Raw genomic sequence first — 26,554 nt, 5'->3', positions numbered from 1 at the left:
CAACCAGCTCCCATCGATTGATTCCAACTCCTGGCGACCCCATTGTCAGAGAACTGTGCTCCCCACAGGATTCTCAATGGCTGACGTTTTGGAAGCAGTTCACCAGGCCTTTCTTCCTACGTGGCTCTGGGTGGAGTCCAGCTTCCAATCTCTGGACCAGCAACCAAACACATTAACCTTTGACACCACCCAAAACGAGAAAACCAAACTCACCGCCATTGAGTTGATTCTGACTCATAGTGACCCCCCCAACTGGGTTTCTGAGGCTGTAAATGTTTATGGAAGTCATTCACCCCATCTTCCTTCTGTGGAGCGGCTGTTGGGTTTGAACCACTGACCTTCTGGTTAGCAGTCAAATGCCTTGTCCACTTAAATCTGACCCAATGGGAGTATTTACAATGTGGAAAATGGCAGAAGTGACTTATCAGGGCTTTTGTTTTCTCCCCCAAGAGCTGATTAACCAGCATGACTGCTGTGTGGACAGAGGGACCGTGCAAAGGCAGGCAAGCATTCTGCAGAGAGCAGGATCAGCCGACGGGCGAGACCCTGTCGGGGAGCCTCAGGGTCCCCTTTATCTATTTCACAAACACTGCACTGTACTTGAGTCAGCCCCACGGGGGTTTAGTTTTGAATCTCAGAACCGAAATGGCCTCAAATACACCAGCAGTTACTCCTGCCTCGTCTCCTCCAGGGAGCACAGCCAGGGTTGGTCAGACGGTTTATTGCAGGTCACGGGGCCACGTTCAGAGGAAGGTTCCGGGTGTGGTGTCTGCTGGGGTTCTCTCCTCTCCTCGTGGGCACTTAGGTCAGTCCCCCATGGGCAGCCACAGGGCCTTGGTCCGCGTTGCCCGAAGCCTGAACTCCGGGCCGGCCCCCTCAGCCTCCTGGTCCCAGGCCCGCGGGCAGCCTCCGTTCACCCACACCGACTTGAGGTTTCCCGCGGAGGCCCACTCCACAAACTGGGAGCCCTGGAACGGGGACAGGAGGTGTCAGGCCCCCCGCTGGTTCCACAAAGCAGCTACTTCCTTAGTGACTAGGACTCCATGGCTACAATGCTCACAAGGGAACCTTCCAGATGCTGAGGGACAAGAGGCTGACCCTTGTCATTAGGCCGTTTCCTCCACCGCAACTGCCCGTGTTCAAGGGAGTCAGGACCGACACCCCGGTTGACCAGGAGCTGCCGACCCATAGCAGGTTCGAGGGGAGACTGACTGCTGTTGGGGTGTGGCCTTCAGCAACTGGCTGTCCAATGAGAGTGGGTTACTGGGCTGGGCGGGCTCTCAGGCCCCCGTTACTAGGCAGATCCTCTTCCTTAGCAATTATGATCCCAAAGGGACAGGAACTGGGAACCCTGTTCCCAGGGCATTGCTCCCCTGAACAACAGGAGTTCTCAGGGTGCAGGGCCACACACCCATAAAGGAAGAGACTGATGGTCAAGCTTAAGACACTGGAGGTGGCAAGACAAAGGGTACCTGGGCCGATCCGAAATACCACAGGGCCTGGACGTCCTGGTGCAAGGCCAGGCAGCGCGTCAGATGGTCCCTGTCTCCCGTCACGACGTTCACCAAGCCAGCTGGGAACAGGGTAACCATGTCCTACAAGGTGAGAGAGGGGGTGGCCCAGGGTGAGGAGAGGAGAAGTGAGAGACGCAGGGGGGTGGTGGCAGGGGCAGGGGTGAGCATCTGGGGCGTGGTCATGGGGCTCCCCCTAGGAATGCGGTGGGGGTCTTGGACTTGGGAAGGCTCAGGGTCTGGAAGGAATGGTTACTGGGTATATGAAGAGGGCTGGGGTTACCCAAGGATAGTAGGGGGATGGAGTGAGAAGCGAGCTCCCAGTGGGCCTTGGGGTACCTTCCCCCTCTACTCATCCACCTGTCCCGTGAGAACAGCAGGCAGGAAGGTGGCAGTACCTGGCAGACCTCCAGGGCGGGCACGGGAAAGGCTCCACTAGGCACCATGACCAGGGTGTTGCCGCAGGCAAGGGCAGTGGCCAGCAGGGACACAAAGGCAAGCAGGGGCCACTCCTCCGGGCACACGATGGCCAGCACACCCACAGGCTCCTGCAGCCGCAGCACCGGGCCTCGCAGCCCCGCAGCCTGGGGACCGGGCAGGAGGGCAAGGGCGGACTTCAGCAAGGCGTCTCCATCTCATCCCTGCCCTACATCTCTGCTTCTACATACCACCACCAGTAACAAAATAACCCGGAGGAGCGTTCAGACTGCCTGGGTTCAAATCCCAGCTCTGCCATTCACCAGCTAGACAGCTGTGTAAGCATATCCCCACATCAGAGGCGTCTGGCATAAAATTAAACAGCCCACCTGGTCCAGGTTAAAGTCTACTTTGCTTTTCCCTTCAGGCTTATTTCTGCTTTTTTACCTGCAGCTGGACTCTTGTCAAGTAGCTGTGGTGCCACAGTGGCTAAAGCATTTGGGTGCGAACCAAGGAGTCAGCAGTTCAAACCCACCAGCCGCTCACAGCAGAAAGATGACGCAGTCTGCTTCTGTAAACAATTACAGCCTGGGAAACCCTATCAGGTCTACTCTATTACAGAGTTGCTCTGAGTGGAGACTGACTTGATGGCAGTGTGTTTGGTTTAGTTGGACTCTTATAAAACTTAGCCTATGCTTATAAAACTTGCCTGCTAACCAGACGGCTGGTGGTTCAAACCCATCAGCCACTCCTGGGAAGGAAGGTTGGGCAATCCTACTTCCATAGTGATACTGCCTCGGAAACCCAAGGAGGGGTCGCTATGAGTCGGGGCCAACTCGACGGCACATAACAACAACAACAACAACATAAAACTTGATCTGCCCTTAGCAAATGAAGGTGGGCATCAGAAATGTGGCTGGCTCTAGGAAACCTGGAGCCCACTCCCTTCCTTGCAAAACCTGTTCTCAGAAAGAATGCTTACGCCAGTTCCCCTGAAAAACTAATTTTGTAAAACGCTTGTCTAGCCCCCTAATCTGCAGATTAGAAAAACAAGTTGCTTGAAAATATTTATGGTCTTTCACCTGTGGGCTCAGGACCATGGCCACAAGGAACATCAGGCTCAACTGGCATTAACATACTACATAAAATCAGTGTTCTACATCCTACTTTCATGAGTAGCAATGAGGGTCTTAAAAGCGTGCAAGTCACCATCTAGATGCAACCATGGGTCTCTCCTCATCCAGAGCAAAGAAGAATGAAGAAAATCAAAGATGCATGGAAACAATTAGTCCAAGGGACTAATAGACCATGTGAACCTCAGCCTATATGACCACGAGACCAGGAAAACTAGGTGCCCAGCTACCACTGTCAACCACTCGAAAAGGGATCAGTGCAGGAAACCCTGGATAGAGTGGGAAAATAATGAGGAACAAAACTCAGAATCCTAAAACCAGGTTAATTGGTCTGATAGAGTCTGGGATTATGGACCTTACTTACCCTTCAAGTCTGGAACTGAACTCACTCCTGTGGCTTCCAGCCAAACAACAGACAGGCAGATGGAGTGAACATTTACATCAGGTAGATACATTCCTTAGAACAATCAATCATGGGAGAATAGAAGGGCTGTGTCTGCACAGGGAGACAGCTCAGGGGGCAGGAGTGCATGGGAGGAAAGGACACAGGGAAGAGGTAACTACAGGGAGGAAGTGAAGTGGGAGGGGAGCTGTTACTTTGTGGGGAATTGCAGTCAATGTCATGACACAAAATGTGTATGAACTGCTGTATGGAAAACAAATTTGCTTTGTAAACTTTTATCCAAGTCACAATAAAAATTATGTGTGTGTGTGTGTGTATGGTTTTTTCAACAGAGACTTCTAGAGTCTCATGATAACCCAGGGACTGATTACACAAAACTTTGTAAATATTGTCCAATCAAAAAATGGCCTGTTAGTTTGTATTTAAACTATCCTCTGGCTCCAGCTCTCCAAAGCGGATGGTTATTTCTCTGCATGGTCCCCAGTTCAAACTGGTCTATTCCTCAATAAACCTCCTTGTTCTATTCTAGAAGAATTCTGACCATTTTCATCTAAGACATTTCTATTGTCATTTGTGAGATTCAAAGATTCATTGCCTGCAGTGACCCGACTACTCTGGGACTTGGGCTCCAGTACCAGCTGAGCCATTTTGGACTCTCTGCTCCATGAACTCTTAGGAATCACTGTCATGTAAATAACTGCTCAAATTTGCGTTCTTTGCTTCACACCTATTTGAGCTTTTTTTTTTTTTTTGTGATCTGTTGTGTTCCTGCAAGACTGTTTAAAACCCTCTGTCAATTTATTTGGTCACAGCCAAGGAACCTCAAAGCCTGGAAGCTGTAAAGACTGTGGGTATAGGACGAGAGCTTAAAGGCCTGTACAGCACTTACCACTCACCACCATCTAAAAGACTCCTCCTATGAGAGGATAAACCAGCGCAGACCATGGGTCAGAAGCATTAGGCTGCTCACTGATCATAAGATAATTCCTGTGCAGCCAGGCACATATCGGTTAAAGCAAAATATGACCTTACAGCACTACCACTATCAGGAATTTAATTTGTTTTTGAGGAATTGGCAGCTTGCACCTTCAGTTCTTTACTATCCTCAGAAAAATGGGAAATGTCTTATCGAGAGGCAATTTGGAGTTTCATTCTGGAACTCTGGCCTACTACATGAACATACATTTTGGTTCTCATACATGTCTGTTTCCCATAACCTTACCGAAGACAGTCTGGAAAATATGTGGCCAATTTGAAGTTGTTCTGAATTATCGAAATCAGTTTTTCTGTGCAGTTGATTAAAAGAGAACTACTCTCAAGTTAAATAATTTCAGTGGGATGCCTATTTTGACCAGTATCTGTTGTTGTTGTTATGTGCCGTCGAGTGGGACCCGACTCACAGCGACCCCTCCTTGGGTTGCTGAGGCAGCATCACTACGGAAGTAGATTGCCCAACCTTCCTTCCAAGGAGTGGCTGGTGGGTTTGAACCGCCAGCCTTCTGGTTAGCAGTCAAATGCCTTAGGCACTGCACCACCAGAGCTCCTACCTTCACAGAAGCAAAGCCCAAACCACACCCACTGCCTGGAGGGGATTCTGACCCACAGCGCCCCTAGAGGACAGAGTGGAACTGCACCACAGGGTCTCCAAGGCTGTCAATCTTCACAGAAGCAAAGCCCAAACCACACCCAGTGCCTGGAGTCGATTCTGACCCACAGCGCCCCTAGAGGACAGAGTGGAACTGCACCACAGGGTCCCCAAGGCTGTCAATCTTCACAGAAGCAAAGCCCAAACCACACCCACTGCCGTGGAGTCGATTCTGACTCACAGCGCCCCTAGAGGACAGAGTGGAACTGCACCACAGGGTCTCCAACGCTGTCAGTCTTTGTGGGCGCAAAGCCCAAACCACACCCACTGGAAGCAAAGCCCAAACCAAAGTCACTGCCATTGACTTGACTTGACTCATAGCAACCCCTCTTGGGTTTCCGAGGCAGTATCTCTATGAAAGTAGATTGCCCAACCTACCTTCCGAGGAGTGGCTGCTGGGTTTGAACCGCCAGCCTTCTGGTTAGCAGTCAAGTGCCTAAGGCACTACACCACCAGAGCCTAGAAGCTTCTAAAATCATCAAGATAGCAAAATTGCTTTCCTGCAAGATACTGTTTCTAAGTTAACTAAAGAAAAGAAGGAACTGAAATGTCACATTTCTCTTTCACGTAGTCCTGCTGCCCCAATGCCATCTGCTTCTTTGCTGGTCGTCTGTCCTCTGCCCCTGCTTTGCCTTCTTATGCTCCTGACAACACTCTCTCTGACTTTCCTTTCTTCCCTAAAGAATCAACTAAAGAACAGTCTACCTTTCCTGAAATGCCTTTTAAGGTTAGAGACACAGAAGAATAAGATAAACCTCCACAGGTTACTTTTTCTCCCTGGTCAAACATTGAACTTCACGCTGTAATAAAAGAATTTCCTAAACCTCGTGAAAATTCTTGAACATTTACAGAGTAGTTTAGAGTACTGACTGAAACCTATAAACATGGATAGTCAGATCTATACCAGTTAATAAACATATTAGTAGGATAAGAGGAAACTTAACTATGGCTGAAAGAAGCAAATTGCAGAAAATAACAAAGATCTTTAACTATAAAACCTAATGCCTCTGGTACTTTAGACAAAACTAAAGAGCCAGAAAGCTCTTAGATGCCATCCCTAAAGCTTTCTTTTGGAAAAGAGATGGTGCAAAAGTACAAAATGGCAAACAAGAAAAAGATGAAAATGTTTATACTTACGGAGATCACTTAGCTAAAGCCTTTACCAAACTTTCCAGTCTGGACCCTACTGAAACTGAAGGTAGTATAGCATTCAACTTAATGTTTTTAAATGGTCTGCTTCCAGAACTATCTGAATTGGCCAAATGCTACAGGTTAGACTGGGACAGAATGGCAAAACATTACCATCAATGAAATGATTCATCCAGCCTTTAAACTGGCTCAGAAATTAGAACGAAAAAAGGCAACCAAACCAAACATACTTATGGCTCTACAACAGCAGAGATTGCAAATCTCTGCCAAACCACAGCCTAATTTAAAACAGACCAGGCCTGGTGTTTGCCATTACTGAAGACACCCACTCATTGGAAAAAATGACTGCTATAAACTAAGGAACCCAAAGAGCTGAATGAAAACTCAAGAGGGCACCCTTCAATCTGACACAGAATGAAGTGGCTCCAGGGAAACAACAGGGGACTTTCCCACGGTGGCACTTTATTTTCAAGGAAGGACTAGTATGAATATTAATGGGGAACCTTGCTGATTTTCAGCTGATACTGAAGCTACTACGTCTTGCTTAACCTCCACATCTTTACCAGAGCCCCTTCCCTGGAGTACAAAAATCTCAAGATAGTGGGGGTTACTAATCAAGAACAAACACTGGTCCATTCTCAATCTATTCCAAAATCTTTTTGACTCATTGAAGATTTATATCCTTTTGCAGTTAGTCCTGACACCGCTGTCAATTTGTTAGGCCAAGACTTTTTACTCAAATGAACTTGCCGTTTACAATTCACAACAAAGTATTCAACTTACCTGATGCCCTAAAAACCCTTAATGAGAAAACTGACTCAGAATTATTTCAAATGGAAGAAGCTTCTTGGTGTTTGAGCATTAGAAGAAAATTAGCCCCCTTGAACCCATTTCCCCCTGACCTTATTTCATGGATTCCTGAAACCCTATAAGCCACCACATCTACTGATGTTGGGTAGGTCCTATCAACAGAACTCATCAAGAAGACACATCTAAACCCTTGCCAAAAATTTTTAAATATCCCTTTAAATGATAAACTAAAGAGGGACTAGCTCCCATTATTCAGGAATTTCTTTCTAAAGCATGATTGTCCCTTGCACAAGCCCTCGTAACACCTATGTGTTGCCTGTTAGGAAACCAAACAACATCAGGGGGCAGGAGTGCATGGGAGGGAAGGACACAGGGAAGAGGTAATTATCAGGAGGAGGAAGGAGGGGAGATGTTGCATTGTGATAAATTGTGGTCAATGTCATGAGACAAAGTGTATATGAACTGCTGTATGGAAAGTGCGTTTGCTCTGTAAATTTTCACCCAAATCATAAAAAAAAAAAAAAAAAGAAACCAAACAACAGATATTTTGAGGTTTTATCCTGAATCTTTAAGGCTACTGACCACATTATTATTCCCAGATCTCCAGTAGTCCCAAATCCTCACTTAAACAAACAAATAAACACATTTTATTGTGATTTAGGTGAAAGTTTACAGAGAAAATTGGTTTTCCATTTAACAATTCATACACATTGTTTCATGACATTGACTGCAATCCCCACAATTAACACACTCTTCCAACTTCCTCCCCCATGTCTACCATTTTTGTCCATCCTTCTTTCCTATCCCTTCCTGTCCTCTAAGCTTTATCGCTTGGCAAATGCTACCCTTCCGATCTCATATGGTTGATTGTTCTAAGGAGTGCATACCCCCTGGTGTTACTGCTCACCTATAGGCCTATTGTTTGCTTGAAAGTTGAGCCACGGGTGTCAGTTGTTGCTTTACAACGTTCCTCTGGATGCTGTGTATTTTACTGTAATTGCTTTTTGTAGTATCTTTAATATTCCTGTACACCCAGAGAGCCAGTATATGTTTGCCTTTATGCGGGAACACTAACAATTTACTTCGATAGCAATGCCTCAGTGGTTTACTGTGCCTCACCTATTTCACTCAAATCCTCCATGATGACTTACAACCTTTGGAATCTAAATGATTACAATACGTTGATGACTAACTAATATGCTCAAATTCCCAACAAGCCTGCATTGATGACAGTATAATTTTGTTAAAACATCTGGTCACTGGGGGACATAGTTTCCGAAGGAAAACTACAACTCTCACTCCCATGGCTTCCAGCCAACCGAAAGACAGGCATATTAGGGTGAACATTTACATCAGGTGGATACACTCCTTAGAATGATCAATCATAGGAGAACAGAATGAAAGTATTTGCACAGGAAGATAGCACATGGGGCAGGAATGCATAGAAAAGAAGGTCACAGGGAAGAAGTAACCACAGGGAGGAAGTTGAAACAGAGCAGTTACATTGTGGGGAATTGCAGTCAATGTCATGAAACAAAATGTGTATGAACTGCTGCATGGAAAATGAATTTGTTCTGTAAACTTTAACCCAAATCACAATAAAAATTAAAAAAAATTAAAAAAAAAAACTACAACTGTCTCAACTTTCTAATAAACATTTAGACCATGTTATTTCCATAAAAGCTACTTCTATTGACCCCAAATACAAAGAGGCCATTTTTGCTTTCTCTATCCTTATTGTTGTTGTTATGTGCCGTCAAGTTGGACCCGACTCATAGCAACTTCTCCTCGGGCTTCCGAAGCAGTATCACTATGGAAGTAGATTGCCCAACCTTCCTTCCCAGGAGTGGCTGGTGGGTTTGAACTGCCAGCCTTCTGGTTAGCAGTCAAGTGCCTTAGGCACTACGCTATCAGAGCTCCCTCTCTATCCCTAAGACTAAGAAACGATTATGTGGGTTTTTAGAGCTTTGTGGCTACTCTAGAGCTCAGATTCCTAATTTTTCCTTGTTGGCCTGCAGTGTACTAAACTACATAATATGGCTTTTCTAGCCATAAGTCTTTGTAAACTCCACGGTGGAGTTTGCCATGAGCATCTGAATAGCTCCTGATTGTTAAAGTTATCCACCTGGGGTATTTCTGTTGAGAGTGGCATGAAGCAATCTGGGAAGTTCTCTCTCTCTCAGGTGCATAGAATTCTGATGTTGGGATTGGTTAGTTTGGTCACTCTGCCAGGCTCAAAAGGAGCCCTCCTAGAGACAGAAGGAATCCCTCACTCCCGGCTGAGAGATGCACTGCTGAGAGAAACGCATTTGCTGAGAGAGAGAGATGAGAGACATGCACTCCTGAGAGAGACACGAGACACACACTGTTGAGAGAGAGACGGCCGGCTGCTGCGAGAGACTGAGTGCGTTTCTGAACTTGAATTGTAGCCTGTTGCTTCCCTAATAAACCCCACAATCTGTGAGTTCTGTGTGGCTACTGTAGCAAATTATCGAACCCAGCAGAGAGGTGGTGGGTGCTGTGGGAGGGAGAATTGGTGTCCAGGTTGGTGAAAGGGCTGGAGGGAGGCAGCATGTCTGGCCTCGTAAGAATAGACCTTGGGCTACTGATGGTGATTCTGTCTTCCTCTTGTGGGGTTAGAGGAGGTCAGAAAATGCAGCCTCCTTGCCCCTTTGTCATGGCCCAATCCCTACACAAACACTTTAAAGGCTCTGAACCAGAATCTTTTCAAATTACATCATAAGATCAGAAAACCATAAATAAACTGAAAGAAGCTCTAACAAACACACCAGCATTAGGTTTCCCTATCACCTAGATTTTTTCTAGGAGCTCTGGTAGCGTAGTGCCTAAGACACTTGACTGCTACCCAGAAGGCTGGCGGTTCAAACCCAACAGCCACTCCTCGGAAGGAAGGTTGGGCAATCTACTTCCATAGTGATGCCGCCTTGGAAATCCAAGGAGGGGTCGCTATGAGTCAAGTCAAGTCAATGGCAGTGACCTTGGTTTGGGCTTTGCTCCCATAAAGACTGACAGCCTTGGAGACCCTGTGGTGCAGTTCCACTCTGTCCTCTAGGGGCGCTGTGGGTCAGAATCCCCTCCAGGCACTGGGTTTGGTTTGGGTTTTGCTTCTGTGAAGGTAGGAGCTCTGGTGGCGCAGTGCCTAAGGCACTTGACTGCTAACCAGAAGGCTGGTGGTTCACACCCACCAGCCACTCCTCGGAAGGAAGGTTGGGTAATCTACTTCCGTAGTGATACTGCCTCGGAAACCCAAGAAGGGGTTGCTATGAGTCGGGTCCAACTCGATGGCACATAACAACCACAAAACAGATTCTTCCTTGTTTGTACAATAAATTTCTGGAAATGCTTTAGGCATTCTGACCCAGAAACATGGGGGATATCAAAGACCTGTAGGCTACTATCACCTTCAGCCTGATCTTGCAACCAAAGAGTACCCTCCTTGTCTCTGAGCAGTATGTACCACTGCCAAGGTGATAGAAGGCTTCGCCAACGTACTACTGGGGAACTTTTAGATGTTTATGTCCCCAGTGCCGTACTTGCCATACTTACCTCTGCTCTGACTCAACACCTCTCTACCAGTTGGCTCACCGCCTATGAAATTCTCCTTCTGGCCTCATCTAATATTACACTACAGTCTACATTCTGTGGCTTATTGAAATCCTGCCATCCTTCTCCCTGAAACTGAGCAAAAACCACCCTATGTACAACTGCCTGGACTTAACTGAACTATTCCTGACTCCCCAGAAAGATCTAAAGTAAACCCCTGATTTGACTTTGCCAGATACGCCGTCCCAACTTCTACTGAGGTTCCTGAAAGACAAGCCCTTCCTGAAGCTACCTCTGCTCAAAAGCTGAACTAATTGCCCGTAAACTAGCCTCAGGAAAGTATGGAACTATTATATGGAATCTAGATATTGTTTTGGAATTGTATATGATCTTGGTATGTTATGGAAACAGGATTTTTTACCCCCCCCGGAACCACTACAAAAAATGGAACTGTAACAGCAGACATTTTAGATACTTTGCTACTCTCTCTGAGACTGCTGTTCAAAAATACAGGCTTGTCAAACTAAGAGAGTTCCCCAAACAGAAGAAATTTGAGGGAGTGGCCTTGCTAACTAAGTAGCCAAATAAGGGGTCTCCCAAATTACTGCCCTTTTAATAGAAAAGGAAGTCCTTTCATTCCAATGCTCACTGCCAACTATTTTTAATCCTGATTCAGATAAGCTATGTTAGAATGGCTTTTAAAATTTCAGCAAATGGTGAAATTGAATGTACATGAACTGTTGAAAGTAAAACAAATTTGCTCTGTAAATTTGTACTTGAAGCACAATAAATAAAATAAATCAGCAAATGTTTGAAATAGAAGAGATTGAAAAATGGAAAAAGGCAGGATGTTTTCAAGAGTCTGCTACTAAATAACAGATAGGGCCTAACCAAAAACCTGTCCTACCCAAATGGTTACCTAATCCTATGATGCTGGTCCTTCACAAAGGATCTCACCTACAACGAGATACGATGACTGAAGTTTTAAGGAAATAACAGTAGAGACAATTTTTGAAGCTGCTGAACATACCACATTTCACTGTCTCATTTGCCCTGGTCATAACCCATGAATATATTTCATTTTTTAAAATTTTAACAGTGATTTGAGTGAAAGTTTACAGAGCAAATTCATTTTCCATACAACAGTTCGTACATATTTTGTTTCATGACTGTGATGGTTATGTTTGTGTGTCACTTGGCTGGGCCTGGTTGAGTGGCTGGGCAGCTGGATGTAGTATTCCCCATGATGAGACTGGTCATTAGCTCCATGGTGGGATCTCCTGGGAGCAACTGAGGAGCTGCCTTAGGGATGTGGTCTGCTTCCTGTAAATAAGGAGCAGCTTTGGGGAATGGTCTCCACTTATGGCACGCTTAAACCCTGCATGCAGCCTGCCGTGCTCTGCTGACCTTGAGACTTTCAATAGACTTGAATTAATGGCCTGCCTTGTGGTTTGGTAACATCGGGACTATGCCATTTGATTTGTTGACCTTGGGCTTGTCAGCCTCAGCAGCCAGTAGCTGCCTGAGTGAAGAGATACCTCTAGCTTCAGTGGGCCGGGAGCAAGAGGCAGAACTGAAGGCCAAGGTTGAGGGGCTTTCACACAGCCTCTAGAGCCTGGCACTTTGAACTAGGACTTAAAGCCTCCAAATTGTAAGAATAAACTCCTGTTTGATAAGGCTGTCCTATTTGTGGTATATGTCATGTCAGAGCGGCAGTAGGGAACCAGAACAATGTCACAGCTCTTTCCCCACTTCCCCCCTGTAGTTACCTCTTCCCTGTGTCCTCCTTTCTTGTGCATTCCTGCCTGCCCCCAGCCATCTCCCTGTGCAAACACTGCCCTTCTGTTCTCCCTGGTTCTAAGGAGTGTGTCCATCTGATGTAAATGTTCACCCCATAGGCCTGTCTAGTGTTTGGCTGGAAGCCACAGGAGTGAGTTCAGTTCCAGACCTAAAGGGTAACTAGGGGCCATAGTCTTGGGGGGTCTCACCAGGCCAGGAAAACATTTTGAAGTCCTACCTAGGAAATACCCTTCACCTTTGGAACCTGAGCTTGAATGGTAACGTGATTTCATTCAGCGCTCACCATCTGATAGCTGCTAATATGTATCAGTGATGTATATAGCACATTTTCACACTGAACAGAAGCTTGTCCTTCATGAATTATAGTGGTAAGCTGCTGCTAAATTCCTCTGTAGCCATCGAGGGGCTCATTTTACTGGAAAAATCATTCAGGAAACACGCCACGTTTCTGCTGTTTTCCAGAGATCACATTGCTGTTATCATTCTCAATCTTCTGGCCTTGTGGAAAGAACTAATGGTAGAATAAAAACTCAATTGGCCAGACTTTCTGAGATTTTAAATTTTTCTTGCACAAAATCCCTTCATTTTGCTCCACTGTATTTCAGCTCAACTCCACTTGACCCCATAAACTTATCTCATATGAAATAATCACTGGAAGACCTAGGACCTTTCCTTACCTTTCTGCCTACGATGACTCTAATATTGTTCAACCAAACCAAACCCATTGCTGTTGAGTCAATTCCAACTCACAGTGACCCTATAAGACAGAGTAGAACTGCCCCCATAGGGTATCCAAGGGTTTAATCTTTATGGAAGCAGATGGCCACATCTCTCTCCCATAGAGTGGCTGGTGGATTTGAACTGATAACCTTCTGATTAGCGGCAGACAGCTTAAACACTGTGACACCAGGGCTCCCTTTCAATAAACTATTGTTATTAAGCGTAGTCGAGTTGGTTATGACTCATAGAGACGTTACCTACATTAGAACAAAACAATGCTTGGTCCTGAATCATCCTCACAATGGTGCCTAAGGCATCTGACTGCTAACCAGAAGGCCGGTGGTTCAAACCCACCAGCCACCCCTCGGAAGGAAGGTTGGACAACCTACTTCCATAGTGATACCGCCTCGGAAACCCAAGGAGGGGTCGCTATGAGTCAAGTCAAGTCAATGGCAGTGACTTTGGTTTGGGCTTTGCTTCCAGTGGGTGTGGTTTGGGCTCTGGTAGCATAGTGGCTAAAGCACTTGACTGCTAACCAGAAGGCTGGCGGTTCAAACCCACCAGCCACTCCTCGGAAGGAAGGTTGGGCAATCCTACTTCCGTAGCGATACTGCCTCGGAAACCCAAGGAGGGGTCGCTATGAGTCGGGGCCGACTCGACGGCACATAATAACAACAACAACAACCCATAAAGACTGACAGCCTTGGAGACCCTGTGGTGCAGTTCCACTCTGTCCTCCAGGGGCGCTGTGGGTCAGAATCCCCTCCAGGCACTGGGTTTGGTTTGGGCTTTGCTTCTGGGAAGGTAGGAGCTCTGGTGGTGCAGTGCCTAAGGCATCTGACTGCTAACCAGAAGGCTAGCGGTTCAAACCCACCAGCCACTCCTCAGAAGGAAGGTTGGGCAATACACTTCTGTAATGATATCGCCTCAGAAACCCAAGAGGGGTCACTATGAGTCGGGTCCAAGTTTGTTATAAGGTATATGAGACAAAGAACTAGATTTGGCCTTTGTTGTTGGTTCCTGAAAACAGCCCTTGGAATTTCTCACCAGTTGAGGTCTTCATTATGTAAAATCTGAGACTGTGTACCAATGAGTGGGGGCTACACAGAGCACACCTGCAGCTAACCCGAGGAAGGGAGGGAGGCAAAATCCAATCACACCCAATGACCACTGATTCCACGCCTGTGCCATGACCCCGATCACTACTATGCAATGAAGCCAGTAAGAAGTTCAAATACAGAAGTTCAGGGGCTTCCTGGATTGTTGTGAGCATGCTCTCAGGAGGGTGGCATGTCCCTGGGGTCAAGGGAAGCCTCCCGCCAGGACCCCTCCCAGTCTCTACCTGGTGTGTCTCTGTTTGTATCCTTTTCAGTTATAATGAACGGGTGACTCTAAGTATAAATGTCCTCTATGAATTCTGTATTTCCAAGGAACTGAAGAAGCCCCGTGGGGGCAGGAAGAGCCAATCCTTCTCTCATGCATGCTCAGGGCGGCAGATGAGATAAAGAAAGGCTGGTGGGCTCTCAGTCGGAAGGACACTGCCTTATAGCATGTGACAGGGTCATGTGATGCTCCTGGAACGCAGACCTCTGGGTTCATGGAATTAGGCGACCCACACAAGCCACTGCCCTTAGGAATCCTTTTGACTTGAAACCCCCAAGACTATAGTCCCTAGTCACCCTTCAGGCCTGGAATTGCACTCACTCCCATGGCTTCCAGGCAAACAACAGACAAGTACATAGAGTGAATGTTCACATCAGGTGGGTACACTCCTGAGAAAGATCAAATCTTGGGAGATCAGGAGGGCAGGGTGCTCAGGGGGCAGGAACGTACAGGAAAGAAGGACACAGGGAAAAGGTAACCACAGGGAGGAAGTGGGAAGAGAGCTGTTCCACTGCGGAATTGCAATCAACGTCATGAAACAAAATGTGCATGAACCGCTGTATGGAAACTGAATCTGCTCCGTAAACAAAAATCCCGCTGATACACACAGGGTCCCTATGGGTGTGAATCAAGTTGATGGCAATGCGTCCAGTGTGGTTTACAGATACAAACAGAACAAAGGCCACATCGAGCAACACATCCTCTGTATTCTCTCCTGCTTCCTTTTGTCAAACAAAACAAGACAGAAATCGTGATTACAACTCCCTAAATCCATGCTGTGGTCTAGCGAGGCGCCCTAAGTGCAGCAGAGGTTAAGTACTCGGCTACTAACTGGAAGGTTGGCAGTGCGAACCCACCCACCGGCTCCATGCGAGAAAGGCCTGCAGAGATGACCACCAAGAAAACCCTAGGGGGCAGTTCTACTGTCCCACGGGGTCACTGTGAGTCAGACACCTTGATGGCACCCAACGATGGACCACTAGCCACAACCCGGAAACCACTGCTCTGGGAGGTAGGCTGTGAACCCATTTTACAGATGAGCAAACAGAAGTACAACAAAACCACTCGTTCATGATCACGCAGCCGAGGGTGAGGGGCAGAGCTGGGCCTGGGCCCCAGGCATGTCTCTTCCCAGAGCCCGCACTCTGACCTTCATGTGGGACTACCCACCCTGACCACCGCCCCCCCAGCCCCTTCTCACCCGCATGATGTGGCCCTGGTCCTGGGGTGCCCCCGACGCTCGAAGCCGCCCCACGCTCAGCTCCACCTCCGCCCTGGCAGCCTTGAGCTCCACTCCCTGTCTCTCCAGCCTCAAGGCCAGGGCAGATGTGCGGCGCTCCAGCGCGGCTGCCAGGGCCCAGAGCAGGGCCGCCCGGGCTGCTGGCGACTGACCTGCCCAGCTGTGGGGAGACGGGGCACATTTCGTGGGGGGAGGCGGTGTCAGCATCCTGGTCCTGGCTCTTGCCAGGTGCCCAGCTCTGTCCATAGCCCCCCATCCTGAAGGAGCCAAGCCCCGTGACCCGTTATCCAGGGAGGGGAATGAGGGGCCAGGTCCCACCTCCCTGGGGACCTGGACTCCACGGCTCATCAGCCCGTTGGGTCCATACCCCAAACTCCATCAGCCTGCAAGCTGAGCACTCAGCACCACAGGCCGTCAGTCCCTGGGGGTCCCCGCTGATCTTCTCAGCCACCCCATAACCCCAGGCTTTCCTGTGTGGCCCTACTTACTGAGGGGCAGCCTGGTGGGCAGCCTCCACAGCACCTCGGATATCCTTGGCTCCACCCTCAGCCACATAGCCATGGAGGCTGCCATGGGGATCTCGGATGGGCCTGGAACTCCGGGATCCTGGGGCCTGGAAACGGCCTCCTACAAAAAGCCCATAGGGGGGTGCCGGGCTAGAGTGGGACAAGGAGTAAAGGTGAGTCCTAGGGTCGAGGTTTGTTTAAACCCCATGCTTTACCCACTGGATAGAATACCGAGCTCCCATGAGCCTTTGCAGAACTCCAAACACCTTCTCCCATGAGCCTCTGGGGTATCCCAAATTCCTGATGCCCTGAATCTCTATGAGATTCTAAGCTCCTGCTCCAATGAGCTTCCAGGGGACTCCAAGCTCCAGCTCCCATAAGCCTCTGGGGGACTCCAGCCTCCTGCTCCCATGAGCCTCCGGGCACAGACATGTGTTTAGAAGAGCTGAGGTTTCTATCAAGCCTCAGAGCAGAATGAAGACTTAAAACCCAGGTGTAACACCTGACAGGACCTGGTGATCCCACAAGGCGAGTAACGAACCTCACTGCAGCCCATCGGGGAGCCACAAACAACCTCCCTTCAACCTTCCCATAGCCCCAGACCCGCTGGCCCCGGCCCCAAGGATTCTGGGAGCTGCAGCCCCTGGAACAGCTCACCTGGGCCCCGTTTCAGGCCCAGCCGGTAGGGACGAAGGCACAGCAAGTCCAAAGGTGTCATAGTTCAGCTCCTCGCAAAGGCAGGGCAGCCGGGCAGGGGTCGTTGGGGGCCTCAGGTACTCGTGGAAGCCCTGCAAAGGGGACGGTGTCAAGAGGATGTGGGTGGGCACGGGGGGCAGGGCGGCAGGGGTGCACTCACATCTGGGCCCCCGTGCCAGGAAGAGCCGCTCTCTTTGCAGCCGCCCGTGGGCACTGCAGGGTCACTAAGGCCGTGAGCATTGATCCAGACCGTGCCCACGTGGAGCCTGTGGGAGAGACAGAGCCGTTAGAGAGAAAAGGGAACTGGGAGTGGGACAGAGAGCCCGAGAGAGTCGGGAAATGAGCTATTTCAAGTGGCCTTTCAGGAGCCCTGGTGGCACAGTGGTTCCAATGCCTGGCTGCTAACCAAAAGGTCAGCGGTTCAAACTCACCAGCCACTCCGTGGGGGAAAGATGAGGCAGTTCCTTTCCATGAAGATTTATAGTCTTGGAAATCCTACGGGGCAACTCTATGTTCTCTAGGGACACTGTGAGTCAGAACTGATTTGACAGCAATGCTTTTTTTGGATGTGGCTTTTGGATGTGGCTGGAAAAACAGCTTCAGAGACTTTTCTCCTTAGCCCTGAGGAGTTACCTTCGCCCTGGTTTCCTACCTCAGAGGGGCTGTTACTTAGTCCGGGCTGATGGACATTTCCTGGGTGAGGGGTAACATCTTGCTTGACTTTTTGTCCGGTCCTGAGCTATGTTCTGTGATGAGTCTGGACCTTGCAGGACTGGTCAACACACTCATGCAAATGAATGACTATGGACTATGCAAATGAGGTGACCACAGTCTACTATGCAAATGAAGTGTCCGTGGGCTACTGAAAGACGACTAGCCTTGAAATTGACAATGAGTTGCATACACATATATATACACACATATGTTGTTGTTGTTGTTATGTGCCGTCGAGTCGGACCCAACTCATAGCAACCCCTCCTTGGGTTTCCGAGGCAGTATCACTACGGAAATAGATTGCCCAACCTTCCTTCCGAGGAGTGGCTGCTGGGTTTGAACCGCCAGCCTTCTGGTTAGCAGTCAAGTGCCTTAGGCACACGCCACCAGAGCTCCCATACACACACACACACATATGTACACAGACACACACCATATAATGTATATATAAACCTAGCCCAGAAGTTTTTCAGACCAAAAGCAGCAGGAAGTGAAGCAACAGGAAGAAGCACAAGAAAGAAAAAAGAGAAAAGCAGAGAGAGAGAAGGCAAGGAATTCCCTCACAGAGCCGTGGCATGGCTCGAGGCTGAGCACGGAGGACCTGGGAAGGCCCAGAAGACAGCGGAGCCAAGAGGAGCCTTTTTGAGGGGGTGAGAGGAGGCCTGCACAGAGAAGGGGGGCTGAGGGAGCTGTCCTGCACTGAAGAGGGGCAACCGAACTCACACGCTCCCTCCTCCCAGTCCCAAGTCATACTGTTACTTCCTTAATCGACTGCTTGACTAAGGACAGCCCACGAGTTCTGAGAAACGCTGCATCAAACTGCAGAACACGAATCGGGGGCAAGCGTGCTGAGGGCGGGATGAGTGGACAACGTCAGAGATGGAGTCACACGGCAGCTCGGAGAAGGCGGAAATTTGGGACGTTTGACCTCAGCCTGATAGGAACTGGCTTTGTGCTGATTCTTATATTTGAAGTTATTCGTACCTCGGGGGACAGAGACCCCAAGAGAGAAAGATAGAGACCCAGAGGAGGAGAAAAACAGATCCAGAGAGAAGGAGATAAAGACCCAGAGAGAGAGGGGAACAGAGACCCACACACCCAGACACCCAGAGAGCCACAGGGACAGAAACCCAGAGAGAGGGCTAGAGACCCAAGAGCCAGGGAGACAGAGGTTCAGGTAGAGACAGAGAACAGAGACTCAGAGAGAAGAGACTGTTCACGACAGAAAAAGGGCAGCGCTCGGGCCATCCTAGCAGCCATCTGTGCCCCGTGGTAACGGACTGACCCGTAGGCCAGCTCCAGGGCCTGACCCAGCCTCTCGCTCCACACACTGGCGCTGCCTCCCCGGGGTGTCCCGTTGGCCACGGCTAGGGCCTCCTTGGCTGTGCGGAATGCGGAGGCCACGACCAGAGGCCACGGCACCTGGAGGGGAAATGGGGGTGCTCAGGTGGGATCCACAGCCCTGAGACCAGGTGGAAGTCCCACCCAGGGACTTCCGGAAGGTGCAGTGTCGGGCCGAGAACAGACGACCATCCCTCACGCTGAAAGGCTCACCTCTCCCTGAGCACAGGGGGCAGCCGGAGGCAGGTGGGAGACCAAGGTCGGGGGGAAGAACGGGCTGTCTGTGGGCACATCGCCAGCTTGGAACACCTGGGTGGGGAGAGAACTTGGTCCCGAGGTCCCCCCAGTATCCTCCTCCCTCAGACCCAGGAGTTCAAATTCCAGCTTCCTCCTCCCTCAGACCAGGAGGCCTCAACCATCCAACCCAAGAGTCCAGACTCCCAGACTCAGAAGTTCGCGCCCCTCGGCTACCTGCGCACCCTGGCTCTGGGCCTCGCGAACGTAGCTCTGGGCCTGGTCGTGGGCGGCAGCGCCTCGGGCCCCCATGTCCACGGCCCCGTCCAGGCCCCAGCCGCTCCGCAGCTGTTTCATCCGTGCCTGGAGCCGCCTCATGGTCTCGTCCCACACGGACTCCTGCACGAGGAGCCTGAGGCCTCCCTGTTAGGACGAAGGGCGTCAGGGTGGACACACTCAGGGCTCACACAGCTCCCCACAGAGGGCTGAGGCTCACGGCAATCTTCACACAGAACGTGAGAACCACATCTGAGGGGGGTCACGGAGAAGGGGCTGAGGACCCCAGAGACGTCACAGGCCCCAAGCCGGGGGCTGAGTGTATAGTCACAGAAACTTGGGGATTTGCAGAATGAAGGTGGCGTGTGGAAAACCAGGGCCCTGGATGCTCAGAAACGTGCAGCGTCTTCTAGAACAAGTGACGGGGAGCCAGGGGCAGGGAGAGTCGGGAGGGTGAGGTGGTGAGCCCGCTATGATTGCTGGGTGCCCTTGAGTCAATTTCCACTCGTCGTGACCCCGTGACAGAGCACAACTGTCCCACAGGGGTTCCGAGGCTGCCATCTTTGTGGGAGCAGGTCACCAGCTCTTTTTGTCCTGTGGAGCAGTTACTGGGTTTGAACTGTCAACCCTGCGGTTAGCCTCTGAGGGTTAACCATCGAGCCATGATGGCTCCTCGCGTCACTGTTAAGGGGGATGAAGAAAATGTGGAAAAGGACAGTGGGGACATTTGTGAGCATAATCCCCATCACTGACCTATGTGTGCAAAAATGGCTAACATGTCTAACATCTTTGCAGTGTAGTAAATCACCTGATATGACTTTTCTAGCCGTAAGTCTTTGTAAACTCTGAGGTGGAATTTGTTGTGAGCAACTGAGGAGCTCCTGATTATTAAAGTTATCCACCTGGGGTATTTCTGTTGAGAGTGGCACAAAGCGATGTTCTGGGAAGTTTGCTCTCTCTCAGGTGCTTAGAATTCTGATGTTATGATTGGTCAGTTTAGCCACTCTGCCAGACTCAAAAGGAGCCCTCCTAGAGGCAAAAGGAGTCTCTCGGACTGCTGGCTGAGAAAGATGTGCTTCTGAGAAAAATGCGTTCCTGAGAGACAAGTGCTGCTGAGAGAGAGATGCCGAGAGACATGCATTGCTGAGAGAGAGAGACACTGAGACACACATTGCTGAGAGAGACACCGCGGGACACGCACTGCTGGGAGAGAGACTGAGAGAGACCGTTGGCTGAGACAGCGGGCTGAGAGAGCATTGTCCCTGAACTTGAACTGTAACCTGGTGCTTCCTTAATAAACCCCATAATCCGTGAGTTCTGTGTGGCCACTGCAGCGAATTATCAAACCCAGCAGAAAGGCGGTGGTGCTGCGGGAGGCACGGTTGGTGTCGGGATTGGTGAAAGGGCTGGAGGGAGGCGGCATGTCTGGCCTCGCAGGGACAGGCCTTGGGCTGCTGATGGTGACGCCGTCTTCTTGTGCGGTTAGAGGAGGTCAGAAGTGGAGGTCTCCCTGATCCTTTGGCAGTTTTGTTACATACATTTCCCCACAATTAAAACAATAAATGAAAGAGTCAAGGTGACAGAGGTCTTGGAAGTTCTGTGGAGGGAAGGGCGTGAAGGAGGGAGTTGAACCGTGTGGGGCAGGGTGGGCTCACCGGGCTGCGGTCCGACCAGGCTGCGTCCACAACGCCCTCCACGGCTGAGTCCACGTCCGCGGTGTCTGTCAACAGCAGCAGCGACTCCATCCCCAGTGCCAGGGCCAGCTCAGCACCCCCACCAGCCAGCGTCCGCCGGAGGGCTCGTCCTTCCTGCGGGAAGGAACCCCCATGCCCCGTAAGTGGTTCAGCTGGGGTCGCAGCTCCTGGTCCCTGGCTGCACCGGCCCCACTCCCCGTCCTGAAGATACCTCAATGGCACCACAGAAGGCCACCTTCTGGACTCCAGGTTGGGAGGCGAGGACAGGCCCCAGGGAGGCGGGTCCGCTGAGCACATTGAGGAGTCCTGGGAAGCAGCCCAGCTCGCCTGCCAGCTGAGCCAGGAGGAGGGGCGTCGGGGAGGCTGGTGGCACAAGGACCACCACGGTGCAGCCTGTGGGAGGGCGTAGGTCAACACTCTGGAATCTGGGCCCCCAGCCCTGCCCCAATCAGACCCAGGAGTCCCCATTTCCCCGGCTCCTCCTCCTTTAGACTCAGGGTCCTGAACCCCCCCCAGCCCCTCCTCCCTCAGACCCAGGAGTCCTGAACCCCCCTAGCCGCTCCTCCTTCAGATCCGGGGTCCAGGCCCCACCCTCCATGTACCCACGGCCAGTGCAGGGCAAATCCTCCACATCATTTCAAGGAAGGAGAATGTGGGTGGCAGGATGATACCAACAACCCCTGCAAGAGAACGGAGGGGACTGGAGCTGGCACTCCAGGGACATGGGGGCCCAGGGGGCTGGGGGCTGGGACGCTGGCTCTCACCCACGGGCTCCCAGCCAGCCAGCGCCTTCTCCTGGGTGTGTGCCTGGCCCGCGTGGTGCTGCAGCAGCTGCTGGGCCAGCGGGACGTCCCTGTCCCGGACCTCTCGGACAGCCCGCCCGGTTACCAGGGACTCCAGGGTCCACAGCAGCCGCTGATGCTTCTGGATCATCTTGGCCAGCCTGTGGTGAGAGCAAGGGGGGTGGTCACTTCCCAACACCCCTCAGCCTTAGACCCGTCAGCTGGAAAGCACCCGATGCTCCCAGGACTACAATCCCCAGAAGCCCCTGGGGCACTGGCCACTGTTTTCCAGAGGCAGAGGGCTCTGGAGCTTTATGGGACTTGTAGTCCAACAAGGAGTCCCTGGCTGGTTCAACACACTTGGCTGGTAACCAAAAGGCTGCCGGTTCAAGTCCACCCAGTGGTACCTTGGAAGAAAGGCCTGGCCGTCTACTTCCAAAAGCTCAGTCACTGAAAACCCCATGGAGCAGTTCTGCTCAGACACACGTGGGGACGCCGTGGGTCGGAGTCAACTCCACGGCGACTGGTGTAGTCCTAGAAGCACTCAGGGTGCCGTGCAAAGTCATGGTCACCTGTAACCGCTCCCCGCACACACTGGGAAACTGGACCTTATTCCTAAGAGTGTGGTTTGGACTCCACCAGCTCCAATGAACCGCTGAGAAGTAGAACCTCCAGGATCCCCAAAGGTATTCTGGGAAACCGAAAGGTTACCAGTGTGAAGTGGGAAATAGCTTTTTGGCCACTAAAGCCCTAAAGGCAAGCTGGGAATCTAAGCCTTGCTGTTGTTGTTGTTGCTGTTGTTGTTAGGTGCTACTGAATGGCTCCAACTCATAGCAAACCCTGTGAACAACAGAATGAAACACCGCCCAGTCCGTTTCCCAGCTACTCATGAGGTCTTCCAGGAATGTATCGGTCAGTGTTGCACTGCTATTCACAAGGTTTTCACCAGCCAGTTTTGTCAGAAACGGATGGCCCCTCCTTCTTCCCAGTCTGTCTTGGTCTGGAAGCTCCACTGAACCCTGTCCACCAGGGGTGAGCCTACTGGCATCTGACGTACCAGTGCTACAGCCTCCAGCCTCACAGAGACACATAAGCCACCACAGGACACAGCACAGGAGTGGTGACAGGTGAGTGGCTGCTGTTACTAAACCAAAACCAAACCAAACCCACTGCCACTGAGACGATTCCGACTCACAGCGACCCCCTTTGGGTTTCCGAGGCTGTAAACCTTTACAGAAGTCGATTGCTCAGTCTTCCTTCTGCGGAGCGGCTGGTGGGTTTGAACCGCCAGCCTTCTGGTTAGCACTCAAGTGCCTTAGGCACCACGCCACCAGAGCTCCTACCTTCACAGAAGCAAAGCCCAAACCAAACCCAGTGCCTGGAGGGGATTCTGACCCACAGCGCCCCTAGAGGACAGAGTGGAACTGCACCACAGGGTCTCCAAGGCTGTCAGTCTTTATGGGAGCAAAGCCCAAACCACACCCACTGGAAGCAAAGCCCAAACCAAAGTCACTGCCATTGACTTGACTTGACTCATAGCGACCCCTCCCCTGGGTTTCCGAGGCACTATCACTACAGAAGTCGATTGTCCAACCTTCCCTCCGAGAAGTGGCTGGTGGGTTTGAACCGCCAACCTTCTGGTTAGCAGTCAGATGCCTTAGGCACTGCACCACCAGAGTTTTGGGCCGGCTGCCATCAAACGGCGTGCCCGTGTACAACAGAAGGAAACGCTGCCTGGTCCTGCATCACCCCCCGTGAGGGCAGGCGTGTATCCTCCGTGTGCTCTGAGTGTCTTCCAACCTAGGGGCTCGGCCTGCTGCACTGCACCGGGCTGGGTTCTGCCGTGACCCGTGAGGTTTCCACTGGCTCATTTTCAGGAGATAACCAGGCCTTTCTTCCGAGTGTGTCCGAGACACGACGCCCCACTGAGACCTGTGCACCACAGTGACCCTGCTGCTGGGGAGTATCAGGGGCACAGCTGCCAGTCTCACAGCCACACCCCAGTGTGACAGGCCGTTAACTCAGCGGTAAGGCGAGTCTCTGCTCCACAGCTCCAAGTAGATGCTGGGGGATGAGTTCCTGCCCCACCTCCCGGGGGCCACACCTGGACTGTCTCACCTGGTCAGGTGCTGGGCCCGAAGGGCCCCAGGGAGGCTGCTCCAGTTCCCAAAGGCGGCCTTGGCTGCCTCCACGGCCGTCGCCACATCCTCGGCCTGCGCCTGGAGGCAACTGGCCAAGTTCTCTCCTGGGGAGAAAAGTGGGGACCCAGGTAGGAGGAGGGGGTACCCAGGTCAGAGCTGGGGTGGAGGTCTGAGATTCCCTAAGTTGGAAGGGGCCTCAGGCAGCAGAGTTGGTCCCCAGCACCATTCTGGGTGGCTCTGTCGCCATCTGACAAATGGGATGATGGTCTGCTGGTCTCCACTGACCGTGGTCCCTTCTGACCGTGGTCTCTGCTGACTACAATCTGCTAGTGTCTGCTGACCGTGGTCTCCGCTGACCGTGGTCTCTGCTGACCATCATCTCTGCTGACCATGATCTCTGCTGACCGTGGTCTCTGCTTACCATGGTCCCTACTGACTGTGGTCTGTGCTGACTGCAATCTGCTAGTCTCCGCTGACCGTCATCTCTGCTGACCGTGGTTTCTGCTGACTGCAGTCTGCTAGTTTCTGCTGACCATGGTCCTTTCTGACCATGGTCTCTGCTGACTGTGGTCTCTGCTGACTACAATCTGCTAGTCTCTGCTGACCGTGGTCTCTGCTGACCGTGGTCTCTGCTGACCATGGTCCCTACTGACCATGGTCTCTGCTGACCGTCGTCTCTGCTGACCGTCATCTCTGCTGACCATAATCTCTGCTGACTACAGTCTGCTAGTCTCTGCTGACCATGATCTCTGCTGACCGTGGTCTCTGCTGACCATGATCTCTGCTGACCGTGGTCTCTGCTGACCGTGGTCTCTGCTGACTGCAATCTGCTAGTCTCTGCTGACCGTGGTCTCTGCTGACTGCAATCTACTAGTCTCTGCTGACCGTGGTCTAGTCTCTGCTGACCGTGGTCTTTGCTGACCATGATCTCTGCTGACCGTGGTCTCTGCTGACCATGATCTCTGCTGACCGTGGTCTCTGCTGACCATGGTCTCTGCTGACCATGATCTCTGCTGACTGTGGTCTCTGCTGACTGTGGTCTCTGCTGACCGTGCTCTTTGCTGACCATGATCTCTGCTGACCGTGGTCTCTGCTGACTGTGGTCTCTGCTGACTGCAATCTGCTAGTCTCTGCTGACCATGGTCTCTGCTGACTGCCTCCTCTGGGCAAGGCTCAGATTTAGGAACCAGTGACTTCAACAAGCCTCCATGGGGACTTGGGATGGTACTTAGGGTGACTAAGATCAAGAGAATCCAAAATCCCTGCCCCCCACCCCCACCCCTCTGCTCCCTGCCCTCTGAGGCCCAAACAGGGAGCACAGGTTGTCGTCGGTGGTGGGTATGGCAGAAGGCCACACGCCTCTCCTTCCTCTACTGACGGGGCTCTCCTACCTGTGACAGGATCGTGACAGGGCACAGAACTCCTCTGCTCTGGCTTCAGCCACTTCCCGTTGACATAGTGACCCAACAGCCTGTCCTGGGTGTCCAGCCAGGCCTGCGGAGACGCACGGAGGGGTTTTCGTTTTTAATTTTATTGTGATTTGGGTGAAAGTTTACAGAGCAAATTCATTTTCCACACAGCAGCTCACATACACTTTGTCTCATGACATTGACTGGAATCTCCCACAATGCAACAGCTCCCCTGCAGTTTCCCACAATGCAACAGCTCCCCTCCCACTTCCTATACATAGCCACCTCTTCCCTGTGTCCTTGCCTCCATGCACTCCTGCCCCCTGAGCTGTCTCCCTGTGCAGACACAGCCCTTCTGTTCTCCCATGATTGATCTCTCCCAGGAGGGTATCTACCTAATGTAAATGTTCAGTTCATATGCTTGTCTTTTGTTTGGCTGGAAGTTACAGGTGTGGGTTCAATTCCAGACCTGAAGGGCAGCTAGGGGCCACTGTCTCAGTGATTCCACTGGGCTCCATCAGACCAGCAAACCTGGTCCCCCCCTTTTTTTTCCCAAATGATTTTGAGTTTTGTTCCACATTGTTCTCCCTCTCTATCCAGAGTCTCCTACATAGATCCCACTCCACTTGGTTGACAGTGAGAGCCGGGCACCATCTAGTTCTTCTGGTCTCAGTCGTATAGGCTGAGGATCGCATGGTGTACCAGTTGCTAGGACTAATTGTTTCCATGAATCTTTGGTTTTCTTCATTCTTCTTTTCTCTGGACGAGGAGAGACCCATCGTTGCATCTAGATGGCTGCTTGCAAGCTTTTAAGATCCCAGTCTCTACTCGCCAAAGTAGGAGGTGGAACATGCTTTGTGTAGTATGTTATGCCAATTGGGCTTGGTGTCCCCTGCGACCATGGTCCCGAACCCACAGTTTCAACTACTCAGTCCCTCTGGGTAGCTGGCTGTGACCAAGCAGAGACTACAACCTTTTTTTTTTTT

General features: G+C 51.0%; 1 protein-coding gene across 1 annotated transcript in view; it reads right to left on the bottom strand.

Annotated features, from left to right (window-relative positions):
- Positions 1-806: 806 nt before the first annotated feature.
- ALDH16A1 (aldehyde dehydrogenase 16 family member A1) overlaps positions 807-26,554 on the bottom strand; it is a 31,708-nt gene continuing 5,960 nt past the window's right edge. Inside the window, exons 2-17 of the mRNA XM_007942836.2 lie at positions 25,551-25,653; positions 24,137-24,263; positions 22,001-22,179; positions 21,839-21,916; positions 21,448-21,629; positions 21,198-21,350; positions 19,504-19,689; positions 19,246-19,341; positions 18,977-19,113; positions 17,138-17,243; positions 16,939-17,069; positions 16,264-16,431; positions 15,737-15,935; positions 1,910-2,095; positions 1,473-1,595; positions 807-968 (exon numbers count right to left, since the gene is read on the bottom strand). Of these exons, the coding sequence (XP_007941027.2) occupies positions 807-968; positions 1,473-1,595; positions 1,910-2,095; positions 15,737-15,935; positions 16,264-16,431; positions 16,939-17,069; positions 17,138-17,243; positions 18,977-19,113; positions 19,246-19,341; positions 19,504-19,689; positions 21,198-21,350; positions 21,448-21,629; positions 21,839-21,916; positions 22,001-22,179; positions 24,137-24,263; positions 25,551-25,653 (2,316 nt within the window). The remainder of the gene's footprint in view (positions 969-1,472; positions 1,596-1,909; positions 2,096-15,736; positions 15,936-16,263; positions 16,432-16,938; positions 17,070-17,137; positions 17,244-18,976; positions 19,114-19,245; positions 19,342-19,503; positions 19,690-21,197; positions 21,351-21,447; positions 21,630-21,838; positions 21,917-22,000; positions 22,180-24,136; positions 24,264-25,550; positions 25,654-26,554) is intronic.

This window comes from Orycteropus afer, unplaced genomic scaffold, assembly GCF_000298275.1.
Source record: "Orycteropus afer afer isolate SDZICR_OR568_19922 unplaced genomic scaffold, OryAfe1.0 scaffold00099, whole genome shotgun sequence".
Taxonomy (NCBI): Eukaryota; Metazoa; Chordata; class Mammalia; order Tubulidentata; family Orycteropodidae; genus Orycteropus; species Orycteropus afer.
The sequence above is the reverse complement of the archived record's forward strand: the minus strand, read 5'-3'. Positions and strand labels throughout refer to the sequence as shown.